This window comes from Chelmon rostratus, chromosome 4, assembly GCF_017976325.1.
Source record: "Chelmon rostratus isolate fCheRos1 chromosome 4, fCheRos1.pri, whole genome shotgun sequence".
In the NCBI taxonomy this organism is placed as follows: Eukaryota; Metazoa; Chordata; class Actinopteri; order Chaetodontiformes; family Chaetodontidae; genus Chelmon; species Chelmon rostratus.
Window position 1 is genome coordinate 18,035,664 of NC_055661.1, and position 21,407 is coordinate 18,057,070.

The window sequence follows — 21,407 nt, forward strand, 5'->3', positions numbered from 1 at the left end:
GAGTGGCACTAAAGAAGAAAGCGATGCAGCTACTTCAACGATGAAGGTTTTATTGTATGAAACAAAAGCAGCAGAGAAATATGTATTTGTTTGGTTTTTATGCTGCAGCATAAACAGAGAAGCAGGTTAAATCCTCTGCAGGAGGTAACAAGTGAATCACTGTGTGGATACGACTGAGGTATGTATGGACAATATGTAAAGCATTTTGTCACATTGTGATTTAGTCACCACATTGTTTTACTTCCTCATTTCCATGGAAATCTATGTCTCCAGGCCGACATCCCAATCTAACAGTTACGTCCATACTCTCTAAATCTTATTACAGTGTGTGCAGAGCGTTAAAGGAGAAGCCCCCTTTTACACGAGGCCTTTGCTGACCTTTCAAGCACTTCCGAATTTTTTCTCAACACCAATCTCATGTAGGTTAGCTGGCAGAGCAGAGCAGAGTGAGCGCTGCTTATTATGTATTACTTTGCTTTTGTAGTCCCTCCACATCGTTACTCATCCAGTATGCTTAAAGGTGCTCTCCCCTCTGGCAAGCACAGCTATGACAGTCAGCTTGGAAGTTAGAAGTCTTTCAAAACTCTTTTTTTCCCCCCCTGTCTTCCTCCCCTTTTCTCTGTCTCTCTTTTACTCTTTCTTGGTGTCCCCACGTCTCTCTCTCTTTCTTCCTCTCTCGCTCTAGTCCTCAGAGAGCACCTGACTGACGTGTTGTTCAAGGATGAAAAGCACGGCGGAGGGGAATCCAAAAGCAAACAACACAAAAATATACATGAGAGGACGGGAGAGACGCAGCTGAAGACGCACACACGGCACACGCGCGCTCAGAGGCCCTGAGGATTATCACCAGCGCAACACTGGACACTTCAGGGAGGACAGCATCTGCTCACGTACATATTTAAAACCACATAAAATAACATTGTGTTCTCGAGAACTTCATTTTCACTTTGAGTAGACACAGAGCCAAATACAGTGGTGTGTGAGCACATATAATCCTCTCCAAAATACATATTTCTGCTGTCCAGGTGGCTATAGAAAGTTCCCAAGTGCCCAGATGCATTCACACTGTGACTAAAAGCCATTTTGCACAGGAAATTTTGACAGACATGAGGTCTGCGCCTTTCAAAGCAATGCTTTAACATCTATCTTTTCCACCGAGTTATGTAAGGTGTTCAGCAGCGTGTTCCCTCTCTCTCTGTGTCTGTCTCAGCTCGAAGAAATTCAACCAGGAAACTGTATCTGCAGTGGCATAGTTCAGCAAACACACACACACCGCGTGCAGCTGAAGCGTCCCAGCACACACGCTCTGCTGCTTCTCGATGGGCAGTCGGCCTGTTACAGGACTCAAAACAAGGGAGGGAGCGCTACAGGAGAGAGTGGACAAGGTTACAAGGAGGCCATATGCTCTGTCTGTCTTCCCCCTACTCCCAACTGTTCCACCGTTATCAAAAACTACACCATGGTGGCGAAAAGGCCTCCTTTTTGAGCAGGACAATGTTAGAAACACTGCAGCAAGCTCAAAAGGAGAATTTTTCTTTGCTATATAATAGTTTCTGTCTATGTTTGTCCTTCAATCACTCACACACATATTCAGAACATTAATATAATGGATGGAGTGAAGGCTACCGGACTCGAGAGACTGCCCGGCCAGACAGCAAGTGCACAGCAACTGTGACAGCTACTTATTATTCCACATTGGCTTTGAATCTGCGATGATTGTGTGTTTCGTTGCCACGTTATTTATGGACCTCACAAAGTAGGTGGCTGATTGGAAGGAAAGGACTTTTAAGAGAAATGAATTCAAGTATGCAAATTTAATACACACACACACACACACACACTCACGGTCCTATTTCCATTACATTTCCTGGAGACTCACCACTTGCCTAACCCTCAACCTTATCCTACCCTTGACAATGTCACCCTAAAATTTAATAATTTATCTTATGGAGACTTGTGTTTTGTCCCCAAAGGGAAGGCTAGTCCCCACAACATGACTGTGTAAACAGATTTATGGCCCCACGAAGGTAAGGAGGACACTGAGTTTGTCTGCCTGAGATCTCTAAACAGGGAGCAAAATCCCAATCACCTTTGGTTACAGGTCGAGATATTTGAAGGGACAATTGGGTGTCATCCGTGTAGCAAAGTAGGTCATGTTTATGCATACTTTGCCCCAGGGGTGGTATGTATATGGTAGAGGAGGAGGCATCTCCAGGCATTAAAGAGGAGGACCAGTTCGACAGATGGGAGATAAGATCAACCAATCCAGAGCCACATCACTGATGCCAGTGTAGTTCTTCAGACGGCTGATTATGATATTATGGTCCGCTGTATCAAAGGCTGAGCCGAGGTCATGTGGACTAAAATGGAGCACAGGCCAGTGTCGGCTGCAAGCAGCAGGTCACTGGTGACCTTGACCAAAGCAGTCTCAGTGCAGCGTAGGGAGCGGAAAGCTGACTGAAATTTGCCAAAAAGTTTGATGAGTTACCAAAGTGACATTCAGTTTGAAAATCTCATTGTGTAAAACCTTTTAAACACTGACATGCACACACATATAGAAACAGTTTAAATTCAGAGTTAAATACAAATGCAAAAGCAAGCCTGCAGAAATGGATGCTTGGTCGTGTGCACCAGCATGTCGTGAGGAACAATCCCCTAAAGGATTAATAGCGGCCGCTCTATTACTTCCACTCTTTATAGTTTTTTTTTTTTATCCAGACTAGTGGTCATTACTGGCTGACAGCAGTCTGTCGACATGTAGGCAGGAATCTTCTTAGCCTGCAGATTACAGCAAGCCTGTGTCTGTTTCCTCTCCCCCCACGTACCTGTATAGTAGAACATGTCAGTGAATGAAGTCATATTTTAACAGGGCACTACCAGAGGAATAGATTGCCATGCTGACTAACAGAATGACAGATGCTTTGAGTGTCTCACTGCTGAGTGACAGCAAACTGTCAGGTCTTTTGTGTGGCTGTGCTGCCGTCTTTTCATTTCAGATGCTTGCTAGAGAGGGAGGGACCCATCCATGCAGCCGCAGTTGAGTGAAAAGGCACCTAGGAGGCATCTTTGGGCTTGTCAGACACAAGAAATCTAATCCAGACAGCCAAGAATTGGAATTTGAATGAGAAACCCGAAAATAGCAGCTGTCTCTGCATAATTGGAACAAATGGAAGTTGGATATGCGGCAGAAAATAAAACAAGAAAACAACTGGGATGTAACAGGACACTATTTGCTGACAGTTACAATAATCTGGGGAGAGCCATGCCATAGGCAGGCTGTTGTTTGTAGCCAGGCAGCTTATAGTTTCTGTCAAACTGCTGCTGATCTCTGATCTTGTAGGTTGCAATTATGTGGCCCCCTACTATTCCTCCTCCATCCCTTCCTGCTGCCATCCTCCCCTACTCCTTTAAACCCCCTCTGGTATCCTAAGCAGCATTTAATTGTGAAAGGCTGAGCCGGGGAAGGAGTAATCAGATGAGAACAGAGGCAGGGGGAATCACGTGGATGTACATTGGCTAACGGCAGATTAATAACACTAGTTCAGCTGCTCTCTCTGGCAAACGGGAGGTGGCGATTGGGGGGAGAAAGAGAGTGACAGGAAGGGAAGGAAAGGAGAGGAAAAGAGAGAGTTGCAAAGATAGAGGATGATAAGGGGTTCTCAGATGAGAGCAAAGTAACAGGGAGAAGAGACAGAGATGGGGAGAGAAGAGGGAAATTGAGAAAGGGAGTTAGAGCAGTGAGAGGGAGTGGGAGGAAGAAAGAGCGAGGATAGGAGGCAGCGCAGCGCAGTGTGGAGGGGGTAGAGAGACAGGGAGAGAGAGAGAGAGAGAGAGAGAGATGTAGAGACAGGAAGCCTCCACTGCTGCCGAGCCAGTGAGACGCAGGCAGGCAGAGAGAGAAGACGGAGAGAGAAAGAGAGGCCCTCGGCATCTCCAAGGCCGGCCCAGTGAGGGGGTGAGGGGCTCAAGAGCACTACAACGGAGAGGATAGTGGGAGGAGAAGCAGAAGCAGCGGAATAAGAAGAGGGAGGAAAGGCAGGGCGATAAAATCAGAGACGGGCTTTAGCAGGAAGAGGGGAGTGGGTGGGTGAGATCTGCGATGAGGACGGGAAAAGGCAGATAAAAGTTTTGGAGGCAGAGTCGGAGAGGGAGAGGGAAGGGGGAAAGAGACCAAAGACAGCGGATAGAGTCTGTGTTAATGGAAAAGGTAGGCAGAGATTCATGGAAAAAGAGGAGGAAGCTCTCTGTGTCTCAGGAGTCCTCCTGTTCCTCTTCTGCTTCTCCTTCCTTCTGTGAGGCTGCAGGACATCATCCATCACCATGTTCTCTGACAGCAGGGCTCCAGCGGCTGGGGAGCAGAAAGGCTTCAAGCCTCACGCCCCTCACTTCATCCCCTGGCTGCGCAATAGCCTGAAGCCCCACCACAGCAGTGACCTGGGGCTCAACGGACCGTACAAATCCAGCTCCGAGGCCCGCAACAACCTGGCCCCGCTGGAGAGAGCCAAGGGGATCGGGTTCTTCTCCATTCAGGGAAAGGACCGGGCGAAGAAGGGGGAGCTTCGGTGTAATGGCGTGGGGATGGCGAGAATGCTGCCAGTGGTGCTGAGGGGGCACCACATCCTGCCGGGCACTCTGGGGAAGCAGAGGGAGGACAGTCCTGCCAGGTGGAACCAGTCTCCCGAGCTGCACCCAGACTCCAACACGCAGACCAGTCCGGAGGACGGGACGCAGGGTCTGAGCAGCAGCTCCACATCTGCCCAGGACAATCACACCTTAGTTAGGAACCACAGCAGCCACCTGAGCCTCGTTCAGTCACAGACAAGCACCACAGTCAGGAAATATGGGCCACTAGTGGGACCCCCTCCTGCTCCTGTTCCCGAGGAGCTAAACTGTAAGGTGCCTGTTGTGGTGGACATGGAGGACAGGAGGGGGAAGGTATGGGACTACGCCAGCAGCTACCGCCAAAGAGACTTCCATTCATCCAGCTGGCAGAGCTCAGACACTCGGGGACTAACAGAGAGGCAGCATGGCTTCACCTCCAGCTTCAGCTACATCAAACAACAGAGCAGGAACTCCCAGAGCCAGAGAGACCTGACAGCACTGAGGGAACCACCTGTGGAGGGTTTCAACGGGCCCCTCAATGGAGTCATCTTCTCCACCGAGGTTCCCCAGGCTGGCCTGGGCTGCACCACAACTCTACGAGGCCCCAGGAAACCTAGACCCAGCTTGGAAAGAGTCGGGATCCTGGGCCAGAACCAGACATGGGTCAAATACAGGCCGACCAATGAAGGGGAGCCACAGAGGAAGGAAGAAGGCTGCAGCAGGAAGGTGGTTCGAAACCAGATTAAACGAGTGGTGGACAACCTGGAGCAAGTTCTTAGAGCGCTGAGGGACGTTCACCAGGAAATGAAAGAGGTAACATGTCGGATTTTTGTTGATTCTGCACAAACAATAAAGACTCGGCAAAAACAAAAGCTGTTTAGTGTGTATTCAAGCAAGTCTTTCCTGGGCTGTCAAGAAAAACAGAAACAAATCGGTTCCGAACAGGAGCAGAGAAGTTACTGTATCCTCTCACATTCGTTTAGACACTTCCTCATGCAGGAAATGTTCATGCTTGTGCTAAAAAACCTTGAGGGCTTGTACTCTTCCAGATAACAATGCAGGCTGCACAAATGCACGTCCTCAGCAGAATTTAACATGCATTAAAAAGTCAGCAGCAGGGTTGCATGAATCCACCACAGTCTGCAAAGTGTTCCTCCAACTCTCCCCTGTCATCTGCCTCCAAACATATGCAACATCTGTGCTCAATTCATGCGTTAATTTTCATAGAAGTGAATGAGACAATAGTTATGCCCCATTTGCATGATGCATTCAGAGGTTGCTGAGATGAGGCTGTGTGACATTAAGCAAAGCAGTCGCCTTCCTCTCTGCATCTATCTGTCATTCCTCCTCTCACATCCCCTCTCATCTCTTCCTCCACTCTCCCTCCTTATGGACAGATGCTGCTCCAGGCACAGCTGGATAGCGTCCGACGCTTTTTATAATCCATTTATGTCTGAGTATCTCTGCCTCGTATTCCACATCCAGTAAAAGTGACACGTAAATCTCGCCTCTTGGCATTTGATCTGCATCTGCGGGGTCGCAGCTAAACCCGAGCTAGTAACCTCATCATCCTGGCCGCGAGGTTTTTGTGTAACAGTATTAATATAACACTGATGAAAGAGCATATAGGCTGCACACAAAGAGGAGAAGGAGGAGGGCGAGCAAGCAGACACTAGGATAGAAAATCCCAAATTTTCACAACAGAGATGACAGATCAAAGGAAGATAAGGCACCAGAGAAGACTTTGGTCGCATATTTATTTAAAAGCCCTGTTTTATCATTCTGTTGCATGAACAGCATCTCTCACTTTTATTTAATAATCAATCACTGTTATAAAAAGGAATTGAAGTGAGTCTTTAAAGCATTTTAGACAGAGACTACACAAATATTAAAGCAACGCTAAAGACCTCTCTCTCATAGAGCAGAAGAAAGAAAAGCGAAACAAAAGCAAGCTCGCACATGAATATGACAGTGAGCCTCCGCTTCGAGCATTTTGACAGACTAAAATCTGCACTATGACTCAGAACTTCACGCAGTCCAACTGAAAGAGTTAAATGAAACTTAAATGACTGAGCTCTACAGCAAACATCTCTCAGCACTCATCAGCACTATATGCGAACACCCAAGGGGTCGAGAAACATTGTTTTTAATAAACACTCTTGGGACCAGCAGATGAAAACCAGGGTCCCCTTCTCTTTTATCTCCTCTGATTTCTGACATTAACAAGCAGCACCTGCCCAGAGTCACTTGATGTGCATGTACACGCTCTACTTCAAAGTAAAATGAAATGCCTCACCCAAAAAAGCTACAGCATAAAGAAAAAAAAGACAAACCAGGTCATCTTTTGACATCAGTAAGGATGTTGTTGAACACAGAGAACAAAACAATAATTCATCTGTTCCAGCAGGGGCTGAGGATTTATCTGAGCAGGTGGAGAGATAGGTCAAACATTTTCCCCAGTGCAATTTTCTCCAATCTCTCCAGCCTCCATCATTGCACGTGTGTGTGTGTGTGTGTGTGTGTGTATGTCCACCAACCTGAGTGTGTCCTTGTGCAAAGCACTTATGTGTACATATGTGTTGTGCACACACTCATGCGTTACGTGCTCTGTTCTATAATAAAATAATATCTATGCATGTATACACATATATGGTAGATAGTATAGTGTGCTTAGAAGGGAAACCCATCTAAATTTGTCTCACACATTTCCCAGAATAGTTATTTCATCCTTTCTAGGCTGAGATAAACACTTTTTGCGCTAAGTAGTGGCTCGTGTGGCACACTTACAGATTAGAGCTATACATCTGGTGAGAGTGCAAATCTGAAATCTGAAGTTAACTAAATTAAAGATGCTGGAATGCAAATGTAAAGAAAAATAACTCCACAAACTTAATCGCCATCACTATGCAGAGGCTACACTGCAAAGACTTGGAATTGGAAGAAACATCTTTACATTAATGCAGTGTTGGAGCGTCCTGGTGAAAGAGGGATTTAAACTGCTGATCATGTCAATGCAGTGTCCCAGGATCTCCCCTCTCTTGCCCATCATTCCCTGTCACCTCTGCACTGTTGTCTACTATCCAAACAAAGGCAAAGAAATGGGCAAAACAAGCAATTTGCAGACGTCACCTTGGCCTCTGGGAAACAATGATTTTTTTTATATATATATATTTTAACACTTTATTGACTAAACTAAAATCAATCATTAATGAAAATAATCAGAGTCTTCATAAGGGTTCAAAATTATTGACATATCCAGATTTTTATTCCCTAATGCAGATTGAGCTCCAAGACCACTGGATCCTACATTTCCCATCATGCAACTCAGCAGATACCTTCCCTGCCTGATAAACACATACCTTTCATACTTTTCCAGTTTGCAACTTTCTGTTAAAATATTCTCAGACCCCAAGCTGAGAGAACCCTGATGACATCACTATGACATCATTAGGGTTATTTTGTCAAATTAGAAAGCCATTATGTGTCCACTTTCACAGGCTCGAAGTACTCGCTTTGATTAATAAATTGATCTTAATGTGTAAATCAGTGGAGCGCCCCTTTTATCAATGACCAGTCTTTTTATTTATCACCATACCATATTTATCGATCACATTGTGTGTTTTCTAGGTGGTGCAGCAGATTGACTATCTAACCTCATCCATTGATCTGAATGAGGAGGAGGAGCACAGGACTGCAGGAGGCGATAGTGCCAAGCCTCTCAATGACAGCAGCTCCAGTTCAGGTTCCAGCTCCAGCGAGGTGACGATAGGCAGCATCCATCAGAGGCCCTCAGAGCCTGAAGAGCAGCCAAGAACCACAGAGTCATCTGGCACCCTCAGGAGAGACCATCATAGCAGGAGCCAGTCCCCATCAAATGCGCTGCTGTGCCCAGTAACCTCTGGGCTTTCATCAGAGAGGAGTCGAAATCTTCGGTTCACTTCCAGTCTGGGGTCTTATCCCCGACAAGGTGGGCCACTGCAGCACAACAATAACGTTCCTTCATCCAATCCCCCTCAACTTCAAAACCCCAACTCCCATGACCTCACTTTGTCTCCACAAAGAAGCCTCCCTGTTCGGCCTCCAACTCCCGGTCTCTCCCCTCTAACAGTGAACTTCCATCACCCCAACAGCCCTGGTTCTCGGCCTCACTCCCCTGGGCCTTCCTCCTTCCTCAGGATCAGCCCTGTCTCCCCTCCCTCCCCTTTGTCTCCAAAGCCTCAGCCACCCCCCACCCTTAGCCCTTCTGTCATCGTAGAGAACAAAATCGGGTCTTATCAGACCGCACAAAGTGACCACCCATCTGCTGGTCAGCTCTCTTCATCATCGACTCAGCCTCCGTCTGCCAGCTGCCCACCCACCGACTCAGAAACTCAAACAGCGTCTAACAATGACAGAGAGCTACGAGCATCCTCAGCAGGGCCCACACACAGACCTTCACAGGTGTGCACCGCCACTGCAGCCACAGCTAAACCACCAACAGCACAAGGCCGCAGGGGTCGCAAGCCTCCTCCATACCCCCACCACAGACCCTCTGAGCACACAAAGAAAGTGAAGGAGCCCCGCAAAGCGCCTCCGTACCCTGAGAAAAGAAGGCTCCTCTCGACCACAGTGTGAGACAGTGCAGCAGGTGGGGGAGGCTGATCGAACAGAGCCATATTCACAGCACCAGCCACGAGTCCGCAAGAGTGGAGAGTGATTTAACGCTCGCCAAATTGAGCTGAGACCAAGTTTCCAAGGTGACAAGACGCAGACACAACTTGGGGTGAGTATGTCAGGAAGAACAGCTTGGCTCTGCAGACGTCCTCTTCCCTCTCTCCTTCTATACAAATCTCTTGAGTCCATAAGCTGAACATACACAGGGCATCATAACATCTGTGTGGGTTACTGCTGTGGTAACAAGAGCCTCTATACAGATGCTCAGTTTGCCCCCCAGCTCTCAGACTCCCACAGATTGCACAGTTAAAGGGCAAAGGAGAAGACCTAATTAGATATAATTAGATAGAAATATGAGGGAAATTGAAATTATCACAAGATGTCAAGACAAAGCGGGAATGGATCACTTTAGTGCACTTCAACCTATGCAGCCAGACACATCCACTCACATGTATCAGCATTGTCTGGGTTAGATAATTGCTGTCAGGAGTCGTGATGGTATAACGAGAACTCAGCGCAGCTCAGGCTACTTTGGCTCAGCGGTGCGAAAAGCTCATGCGGGGGAGGAGAGGCTGGAGCTCTGTGATGGATCTGGAGACAGAAAAGGTCTCGTAATGTGGAGAACTTAGCAAGGCCAGATAAGAGGAGAACAGGACGAGTGGCTCGCCCCCGACGCGCCCGGCTCCTGGGTACGCGTCGGGGGAGACAGGGGGCAGCTGGCCACTCGTTGTACCCTTCACCGGGCCCCTGGTGTTACAAAAATCCCATCTCCTTTGCTGCCTCTGGCTTGACCGACCCGGCCGCAATCTCCATCTGTTCCCCTCCAAATGTCAGGAGATGCAAACAGAGAGAAATAGGGGGCAGGTGTGTGTGAAAGGGAATAAAGAAAAACAGATACTGGAGAAAAACAGCCGGATTGATTACATAAACACAGCACAGTAAATCGATGGCTCATTCGTTTAGGTCATCGGATGCTGTCCTCTCCAAAATGTTGCTTTAGTTTTTTTCATTGCCCTCTCGTGGCTCTTTTCCAAAGAGCAAAGCTTTTGTTATTCGGTATTTTCTCTTACTGTCAACAAATCAAATGAAAAGACCAAAACCACCTGTGTGTTAGTCCATCTCGTTCTGCCTTCTCTACCCTGCCTCTGGCACTCAGGACCCATTTGCTCTGACTGAAGAGGAAATCTTTAAAAATGGCCCACAAATACATCTCTTCATCAGTTATAGTTTTTGGACAACAATGGAGCTCTTTGGCACAGAGGAAAGTGCTATATCAAGCTCTTAATACACCAAAAATACTTGTACTTAGGTGCCGCGGTGCTTTGAGCGAAATGCTAACATCTGCATAACATGCTCACAATGACAATGCTAGCATGTTGATGTTAAGCAAGTGTAATGTTTATCATGTTCTGCAATATTAGAGTGTTAGCATGCTAGTGTTAAAGTGCTAAAAACAGCTAATTAGCAGTATTTGCACATAAGTATGCAAAGTGAAATTCTGACCTGACGACATGACATGACAACAACGATAAACAACCTCCAAGTCAAGCTTTTCATCATGAAATTGCTTTTTGATGATAAATTCCTTCTTCAGGACTCAAATCAGGAAAATAAAGTCTTTGATTGAACTGGTCACAACTGGTAGACAAGACGCTGAAACACTAAAAACTTGATTTAAGGGGTCACACAGCAGAAAGGTTTGGGAGATACTGCACCACAGGAAAATTCATCGCATCACCAAGGTTCTTAAAACTCGAACGTCTGCGTCAAATTTCATTGCAAACCATCCAGTAGCCTCTGAGACATTTTACTCAGAGCCAGTGGTTGGTCTGCTGGTGGCATTAGAGGAAAAGTGATCAATTCAGTGAGATTCATCCTCTTGGACTATGAATGTTTGTATAAAATTTCATACCAATCTATTGAATAGTCGATATTTCAGTCTGGACTTTAAGAGCTGGAGCGTCAGTCCCTGTAGTCACTTTGGTAGCGAGGCTAAAAACATCTCAGATCAAGGCTATTTAACACACGTCATCATAATCCAAGCCAGTGCTTGGCAGCATTAAGTGTACATATTTTCCTGATGGTTGACTGCAGGGGGGAAAGTTGAAAGTAAACATCTCTACTGGTACCAGATGGTAACAGTAGTGATATGTGTTTAGGACTTGTATGACAGCACAGAGGCAGCTCTGAGTCTCAGAGACAGAGGAAACTGGCAGTAAACAAAGACTTATTGTGCTACAGAGACGTATTACTCAATGGAACAACCATCTGGAGAACAAATTGTCAGCTTTTTTTTTCTCCACTAGGCTACAAAACTGGAAATCAGCATCTTAAATAGTCACATCTTCGCTATAATTACAAGTAGGAGACTCTGTGGGAGTTTCTTGGCACAGCTCGTCATGATCTTGCTGAAACTCAGCTCTGCCAGCTACTACTCTATTGATTTTCTCTACATGAAATCCAGGTGTTTTATAGTTAGTCATTATTAGAGTTTACATTAAAGCACTGGTATAAACCTACAGTTCTTCCACCATTGATTTCAAACATACTGATGCCAATTTGAGGACGATCACGATCACTGATTTTCTCTTGGATTAACATGAGACGAATAAATCCCTCCTGACTCTGTATCTCCATAAGCCCACAAAGATCAACGCTCTATACATTCCCATATGTGCCTCTGGATTTAGTAGATCCTCCCTGCAAAGCCTTTTCCCCCCAGAAATTAAGTAGAAACAATGGAAGCTCTTTATCTCATGGAAAACATTTATCCGAGGACAATATATGTTAATTGAGTGCGCTTACAGAATACATTTTGAAGCAAATTTTCCGGAATGCTTATTTTAATATAAAGTTTCACATGAAATCTCATTGGTATCCTGGAAAATAGTTTTCTCCTGCATGTTTAAATTAGGAATACATTAGTGCTGGTGCTTTGGTGTCTGTCATTTCAAGCAGATATGATGGGGGCATGCTCTCTGCCATGTTCAGTGTGGCCCGGATCAGAATATTTAATGCCTCTGGCACTCAGATTTCTCCTCTTGTCATGTTTACCCATTAACGAGACTGTGGGAGGTTCAATCTGATCATGACTGACATAATAAGACAAAGACACTAGGCTCTCCAGAACAGTGACAACATGTCTTTATTGAAACAACCATCACATTTCATCACGAAAAAGGAAAAGAAAACAAAATAAGTCACATCTTGTGTGTTTTTCTCTATGCTGGGTCAGCATCCGGACGTGGTTATTTCCTGTTCTGACCCCAGAGGGACCCTTGACGGCGACACAGACAGAGCATTTCCTCGACTCCGGAGGATCACCTCTAGACAGACGAGAGAATCCAAACCCGGATCAAACAAGGTACGAACCTCAGCGAGTAATCCAACCTCAGAATCAAATCAGCAAAAATCCTCAAATCTGAAATCAATCCCCAGAACTCATCTTCTGGAACTCCTATGTGGAGTTGGATCAATGTAAGGAAGATTAAGGCGATCCTGCTCTTGCTACAGAGGGTTGCCGAGAGAGGAGGGGAACCTGTAATCATGACGATGTACTTCTGAAACCGGCACAACATCCTTGCTGATCCACACGTGTAGCACCGAAGGATGAAAGCAAAAGGTTCAAGAAGGGCTCAGGAATATGCGATGGTGTATCTCTGCTGTATATACAATCATCCAAATATCTATACATGCCTTATATTTTGGCATTTCTGGGTTCAACCTCGAACAAAGTAATTGCGGACTGAAATATCCTGAAATTAGAAGCAAGTGTGTTAGAAATAAGAAAAGGGTTCTATCTTATGCTGCATCACCTGCTGCAGGTGTCCAATTAAAATGATCAAGATTAAGGTAATTTAAAATAATCTTTTATACCTATTACCTCATCATATTTTCTCAATTTAGGGTTTTTATAATGAACTCATATTGACACGGTTAAAGATTTATCAAAAAATGCAAACACAGAGTGATCTTCACTGTATAATGTATATCTATCTCTTGTATCATGTAATGAAGCTGCTACTTGCTCTATAACAAGTATCCCTCCGGGCCAAAATTACAAAAATAACCAAAAGTTATCATGAGTGGTACTAATTGGCGATTTAGCGGATGAAATATGTGCTTACAGTTATCCAGAACAGGACGAGATTGAGGAAAATGTAATTGTTTCTACGTGTGCGATGACGCCATTGGGGATTACTCACTTTCCTCTCAGGATTACACAGGATGGATAAATCCCTCTGTACTCTAAATACGTTATCTATACTCTACAAGCCCCCGACACCAAGACTCTACATTCACATACATCCCCAGACCAGATTTGCTCGCTGTATATTATAGCTTCAGAAACAACTATGGAAGCACTTTATCTTACAGAATATTAACTAAGACATTACGTAGTAAAAAATATGAATACTCAACTGATTCCTTCCTGTATTTTATGGTAGAAGTAGCAGATAAATCCATTGTAAAACATACCAGGTAATTAATGTACTGACACACAAACTGCTGCAAAGGCAATATCAGTATCATCCCACTTCAATTTTTGGTTGTTACTCAGGAAGAACTCTCCGAAATCCATCCTTCATTTGACTACTGAGCTGAAACACAGAGGTCCTGACCCAGAGCTCAGCAAGGTGCTCTGATTGGTCAAAACATGACCAAAGCCAAGTCTGACTTCTGACCAATTACAGCTCGTCGTGTCGTGTCCGTCCAATGGCGGTCAGTTTGGAGAGTTGAGCACTGAACTTTCCATCTGCGTGGGTCACTGGAGGTCAGAGAGGAGATACGGACAGTGTTAAAACAAAAACAAGGAGGCACATTGATGCAAAGCACCTGAAAGCAGCCACAAGCGTCTGGCTGCAGAGCTGCAGAACCAGCAGTCTGAGACCCGCAGGTCTAGTCCAACCTGCACTGCCTGTTGGCAAGGAAAGTAGCACCAGCAGGAGATCAGGCCTGCAGATGTAGATGTGCTCCATCTGCAGGCACGGAAAGTAAGGGCTGCTGCAATTTTGCACTAGAGCCACCTGCGAGCAATGAGTATTACAACTGCAATTTCATTCCCTCTTTGTGCTGCCGCTGCTGCTTGTAGCGCATGCAGTGCTTGTGGTTTTATTGTTTGACATATTAAAGCTGAAAAATGTAATAGTTTTGTTCACTAGAGCATATTTTCTGCTGAATAAGGAGGATGTTAGTGTTCATCCAGCTCAGTGTATCAACTGTCCTCTAGATTACTTTGGAGGAAGAGGTGGTGGGTCCAAACCGCTGGGGTGCTGAGTCAAAGGAAGCATTAAAGGAAATCTCGCAATGTTCTTTAAGTTTAGTCTTTAGTGCTGAATGTTTGAACAATGAACTTCAGTAGTTAGCTCTGGATGGGTGACCATTCATACTGTTTATAACAACACTTCAGCTCACTTGTCTGGTGTTCATGGGTCTGAAAATATTAAGCTCAGCTCATGAAAGAAAGGATAAAACAGTAACTCTTCTGCATATTTTGCATTTTACGGCCGCAAGCTGAATTATATTTCTACATTTTACATTGAGATGAAGGGGATACAGTGATGTTTCATTTTTATTCATGATTTTATTATACCCTGCTGGTGGCGTAGTAAAATGTAAAAACCTTAGACATATAAAGAGAGCTAAAAACAGCCTTACTGCCTCCTTGTCTCAGTGGCCACATACAGTAGTGCAACAAAGAGGTCCAAAAAGCAAATTTACAAATGTTTAAACCATGAAAGTTTTATGTTTCGAACATGAGAAACTGCTATAGGCCGAGGGGAACTGCCAGAAAGCACTCAGTTTTCCTATGATCCATAAATGGTAAAACCTTAAACAGACACACCCAAAGCTATGAGCAGCTATAACAATCTGCAGTCATGACAGTCTTTGCCTGCAGATGGCACAAGCGTTAAAATTGTGAAAACTATCACTTATTTGGCCTGTAGGTGGCGATCTCTGCAGGCTACTTCTCTTTCCTATATGTAGTGCAAGCTGGCATGTGTGGAACTGGTCTGATAGTGACTGTGCAGCCTGCTGGTTTGTGAGTGAGTTGCAAGCCAGTTCATTGATACATTGTGCCTCTAAAAAAGCAGTTTACCTACTGTACTGCTGTTAAGGAGTCGATCCCTAGAAATCATGACTGAAAGTGTTTTCCAGTGGTCTCACCGAGATGGGATTACCCTTAAGTCTGTGATAGTTGCTGCATTTATGAGTCTATAAGTCTCTGTGCTGTAGTGTCTAATCTGCTGAAAATGGCAATTACGGTAAATTCCTGTGTGACTTGTGAAATCCTGCTAATCACAGTCCGGAACTGAAGCCACAGTGGGGATTTGTGCAGAAACTGAATAACAACAAATAATGCTGGAGGGACAAAAGGCAACCCACTCACAGCTGGAGCGTATGCTTTAGAGGGAAACCAGCAGGGAACTCACAACGTGATGGAGGGGAGGGAGGGAGAGCGGGAGGGAAAGATTGACGTGACAAGCTGAGGGATTTGATTGAACACTTGGAAATACAATCAATTTCTCACCTGTTGAGTCTCCTACAGTAAATTCCTCCGGCTTCAAAGGCACGTCTTTCTGTCCCGCGGACGCTGTCTGCGACTGGAGACACATAACAGCAGCAGCGACGGAGAGGGGGGTGAAAGGGAGGAAGGGAAGAGAAGAAGGAAAAATAAACAAAACAGGATGAGAGGCGGCGCAGGAGACAGCAATTTTTTTTTTTTTTTTGCAACAGATTGGCCGGGAAAGTAGGAGGATGTGACGACAAGGTCAAGGAGATGCTGTGCGGGGGTGGCAGGTGTGCTTGTTTGCGTGCGTGAGGTTATTTTTGTCCCGTCATTTAGCGGAGTTATTTCCTGTGCGTTTGTCTTCTACTTGCAGGGCACGGAGCCAGAGCAGGAGGAGGAAACATGTGCTCTCACTAATGACAGAGTGTCAGGACTGTCCTTGGTGGGGGAAGGAGGCGTGTCAAGGTGTGCTCCACTTCACCGGCGGCCACATCAGACGCGGCAGACCTCCGCTAAGTGACTGAGCTCAGAGAGAGTCCAGACATTAACCTTCCACGAGACATTATGTGCAAAGAGGCGGCGATTCTGAGTTTGACTTTCAGGAGAAATAAAGGTTTTGCTACTATGTCTCTGCCTGTGTTAGTTTGTCAAAGATGGTGCTGGCCAGGATTCGCTCCAACCGTTATTAGAGGACAACAGATATAACAACTGTGCCGGGACATGTGGGGCACAAGATGGGTTTCCATGGATACACAAGCATACAGGGTGCTTTATTAAATTCTACTCTGGACTGTATGGCGGGTACATTCAGCACTGCTCTGGCTCTCAGATGATGAGGTGACATTTAATCTTGCGTAAGCAGACCTTTGTATCGTCAAGCTAACAATGGTCTGGAGAAAACCTCATTAAAATAAATTGGGAAAACTTTTTTTTTTTTTTAATCCTGAAGCAGCCACCTTATTGACCGTAAGTTTGATCATAATCACGTATGGAAACTGGGGCTCTGATTGTTGTTGTTTTTTTCAGTGGGAGTTCAAAGTATTAGAACTGCCAACTTGAGCCTCCTTTTTCTGACTGGCAGTTGTAAATTTAGAGCTGAAACAATCAATCAATTAGTCGATAGAAAATGAAAAACATTCTCTGCTTCCGACTTCACGTATGAGTATTTGCTGCTTTTCTCATCATGAATTGAACATCTTTGGGTCTTGGACTGTGGATCGGACAAAATGAGCAATTTTAAGACCTCGCCTTGGTCTCTGTGAAATTGCGATGGATCAATCAATTGATTCAATGAAGGAATGATCAGTTGATTAATTGATAGTAAAAAGAAAATGTCTCCAGTTCTCGGTGAGCTTGATGAGACAAAGATCTTTGGTGACACCTAATCCTGTTGAAGACTAATATTAAGAATTTTAATTCAACTCTTTATACAGAAATGCTACATGCATTTCATATGCATCTGCATACCTTAGAAAAAGGCCCAATATGGCAAAATGAAAAATTGTGTCATTACATGGGACATTCATGCACAGCTAATTCTATGTGGTCAAGAACAGCAAAGTTAAAAAACTGCGAGAGAAAAATCCTGCCTTCATCTCATCCCTGACCCTGATAAATGCATTGCTGTACTGCTGGTGCATAGGTGCATACTTTATTATCTGCAGGCTACGCAAAAATGTTAATCGACTGTGCTTTGCCTTGATTGTCTGACGTTTGTGCAGACACTGTGAATTCTCAGGAATGAGAGGCTTTGATCTCAACACTGACAAGGTGCATGAAACTGCAACGTCACACAGAGAAGAAACTCTTTACTACAGTTTGTCTTTGTTAGGCAATTAAGTCCTGCGAGCTTTTTGCTGTCCAACACAAGCTCCACTGCAACATATCACTCAGTAGAGGAAAAGCTGAGGAGCTGAAACTCAAGAGGTTTGTCGCGTTGCGCCTGCAGTATATTATACAGTAAATACATTCTGCAGGACGTGGTGCAATTCGGCTTCCGACAAATTACAACACTGAGGACCAGGGATGTGTATATCATTTTTCAAGATAAACTATCTCGTTTGTGGGAGGATGTGCATTGAAATTGGGGCTACAAGTCTGAGTCAGCATCCGTTTGACTTCCTGTTGCAAGAAAAAGTGCAAAGACAAATGTAAGAGATCTGTTTCTTTCGTTGTTGTGCTCAACTTTAATAAAGTTTGACCTGTTTTACGATATGACTGAATTAGACTTACAGAGCAACAGAGCTCCTTCTCAAACTGACAAATTTCACGATGTAACTGACTGACATACAGGCCAGCCATGTTGTGTATGGCTACCTTTAATTTATTGATCTTATTGCATTAAACTCAGTTGAACTTGAAAAGATTTCCATCAAAAATTACCCTAAATATTCCCTGTTGAGGACGAGGATCAGCTGACAACATAAAAACAAATTCATGCGAACAAGACAGGCGACATTGTGTCCAACCATTGTGTTTTTTTGATACTTACATATGCATTGGCATATTCAATTTTGGCTCCCTTCAGTTCAGCTTTGAACTGAGTGAAAAACAGGTACGATTTCCCCTGGGGCCTGGCAGAAATGAAGAAGAAATATGTGTTACCAACATTAACTCATTTGCATACATTCACTCACTTATTAAGCCAACGACGGAAGTGAATGCATTTAATCCGCTGAGGTTAGAAACTCTGTTGTGTTGTTTCTCTTCTCCTCTCTGCTAGGACTGTCACGAATAGCTAACATCAAAGCGTGACTCAGTGGAAAGAGACACAGACAGGACAGATTCTCACTGAATACACACTGAACATCAGGGTCACTGAGCTGAGGAAGACACAGCTCTGTATCGTCTGTGTTTGTGTGTGTTTATGTGTGTCTGTGTCTGTGTGTTTGTGTTTGTGTTTGTGTTTGTGTGTGTGTGTGTGTGTGTGTGTGTGTGTGTGTGTGTGTGTCTCACCTCCACACAGAGCAGGAAAACAGTCTGTCATCGTCACTCAGACCCACACTCATCAGCCATTGCTGGCACAAAAAGAGAACAATATTTATGCATAAAACCTGCTGTAATTAAAAGGAAAATCAATAATATGATGCTGGGGACTGACAGGGGGGAGGGGCGGAGTGAGAGAGAGAGAGAGAGAGAGAGAGAGAGAGAGACAGAGAGAGAGAGAGACTCACCTCATTGGTTCCCCCTTGTGAAGCATAAGTGAATGAGCATTCATACTCCCTCTGAAATAACATAGTGTAACATAGTACTAGTTAGTGCACATTATTGATCCATCAATTACTTTTACATCATCCATTAATTTCCATTCATCTACAAAAAATGACAGATTGCTGCTCGGTGTCAGCAGTGTGTGTCAGTGTTGATTTAGATCGTTTGAAATAAATTCACAGTTTTAGTCATTTATCAACCAGACATTCAGAAAATACATGTAATAAATAAAGTTTAATCTCATGTAATGCCTAATAGTGGGACAAAGGGTATCGCTTTCAACACCAGTGTGATTATTTTACAATATTATTTAATATCCTAATTACTGGAAATGTCATGATAGTGGTTTCAACCATGTTGCCAGCCCCACCCAGAGTCACCATTGTTGTTCTAAGTAACACCTGTGCATTTCCTCATTTGTCATGTCAAAATGTTTGCTGTAAAGAGGGCCTTTTGTGATGAGCAGTTGTTAACATTTTAGCTTATTATATGCAAAAAACAAAACAATTATCAATAAATAAATAATGAATAACTGGCAATACAGAACAAGTAACTGCTTTCAATCTTAATGTAGAGACATCATATTAAATCTAAGCTTTCACACCACACAAAAAAGCAGTTTATAGCCATTAAAACTGTCGGCCAATGAATTGAGCCGTTGTGGCAGCGTGGAAGCGACGTGTCAGCCTCTCACTGGTTGTGTCGTCATTACGCTGCGACTACAGCTGAGCAGCGGAATGTAGTTTTTCCACTTATGTTACGATAAATATCGAATATGAGGAATGTGACACGCTTTAATGAAAGAAACACACCTCTTACACACACATACCAACATTCGTAATGGGTCTAAATCCGTAATTGTTGTGTTAGCTGCTGATTAATCGATAATAACGGGGTGAAATACAGTAACCTACACGGTGAATTAGCCTAATGTTTCATCGAAACTGCAGGATTCGGTAACTGTTTAGATCTAGCATAACTACAGCTTTGTTTCCGGCTGGTGTTTAAACAAGTTAGCTGATTATGTACAATAAAGTAAACCTTCAGCTAATACAGCCACTTACAATCGACTCAGTGAAAGTGTGCACCACTCCTCCCGGTCTCACGTTGAACTCCACCGTCTTCGTCGAATCAGGGGAAGCATCGACCAGGACGAACGCCGCAATCGACACAAGTGCAAGCAGAGACGCCAAATGCGCAGCACAAAAGTTATTTCTGGTCGCCATCGCTTCCTCCTTAATGTGTGTCCAGTGAGTGGCACCGCAGGTTATCAGGTATCCCGTCGACTGTGAATGTCGTCACATCATGCGTCACATACCAAACCAGAAACACCAAACAAAATCTGACAAAACACCAAAAAACATAAATATAAAAAAAGAGGAATATCACGGCTGCGTAGTAGTACAAAATATACTCTTGGCTGATGAACTTCACAGATCAACTGCTTTGACTACTGAAGGATAACAGTATGAGAATTAATTGCGACGTTACCACATATGGCCACACGGTGTCGCTTTCGTTCAACCAATTTTGTACATGCATTTTTAATGCTTTAAACAAGACAGAGTATGACTATTAATAAAACATCCCTACACATATCTGCTAGTTTGATCCACACTAGGCTGACATCAATCAAGCCATCTCCATGACAACTGAGTAAACTCATCTCCTGCCAATGAAGGTGTGAAAGTTAACAACTCCAGATTTTTAAAATCCCCACAGACCAACTATGGGCTTGTTGCCATATCATATCAAAGCTGTTGCTTAATAGAGTAAATAAGAGGGTAATGCTATATGTTTTGGTTCCATTGCTTGTCTGCTTCTGTTTGTGTCTTCCTCTCTATAGGCAGAGATTACAGACTACCACACACAAACCCACCTCTGTTTGGTTACACAGTATATACTGTATATACTGTACATCTCTTCTTCTTACTGCAGTCCAGGATGTCATATGCAGGTGTAAAGGCAAGAGGGCAGTGTGCATATTGCCTTCCCAAATTTATGAGACGTCACTGACATTTCTTGTCTCATTATAAGGTCTCATTTCTCCTCGTCTCAATCAATCAATCCTAACTGCATGTGGTTCTGACAGAAACAGATAAGTGGAGGTCTTTTACTAAGCACAACATAATGTTCCTGCACAATCAGCTTTACTGAGGTTGCTACCTGCATATCACAAACTGTTTTAAACCATTTAAAAGCTGCCTATTACACAGGCTGCCAACAGTATATAAAGTAATTAAAATCAGTGTTAACATTAACATTAAGTGATGAACACATTCATGCATCAGTCCAACATTATTCTGAAATGGGCCGTTGTGCATAATGAGTACTTTACTTTAAGTATATTTTGATGTGAATACTTTTGTGCTTTTTCTTGAGGGAATTTTTGAATGCATGACTTTTAACAGAGTGTTTGTACTCTGTGGCG

At 44.2% G+C, this 21,407-nt stretch overlaps 2 protein-coding genes across 2 annotated transcripts; one reads left to right on the plus strand and one right to left on the minus strand.

Annotated features, from left to right (window-relative positions):
- The first annotated feature begins 4,154 nt into the window (after positions 1-4,154).
- Positions 4,155-13,044, plus strand: LOC121605732 (actin cytoskeleton-regulatory complex protein PAN1). Its single transcript, XM_041935782.1, has 3 exons — positions 4,155-5,415; positions 8,230-9,364; positions 12,491-13,044. The coding sequence occupies exons 1-2, from the start codon at positions 4,321-4,323 to the stop codon at positions 9,214-9,216; spliced, it is 2,082 nt and encodes a 693-aa protein (XP_041791716.1). The 5' UTR covers positions 4,155-4,320; the 3' UTR covers positions 9,217-9,364; positions 12,491-13,044.
- Positions 12,383-20,252, minus strand: mydgf (myeloid-derived growth factor). The gene is made up of 6 exons (XM_041935783.1): positions 20,041-20,252; positions 18,940-18,990; positions 18,722-18,783; positions 18,258-18,339; positions 15,788-15,860; positions 12,383-14,023 (listed from the first exon to the last, which is right to left on the minus strand). Exons 1-6 carry the CDS (start codon positions 20,200-20,202, stop codon positions 13,944-13,946), a joined length of 510 nt encoding a protein of 169 aa, XP_041791717.1. The 5' UTR covers positions 20,203-20,252; the 3' UTR covers positions 12,383-13,943.
- Between the last annotated feature and the right edge of the window lie 1,155 nt (positions 20,253-21,407).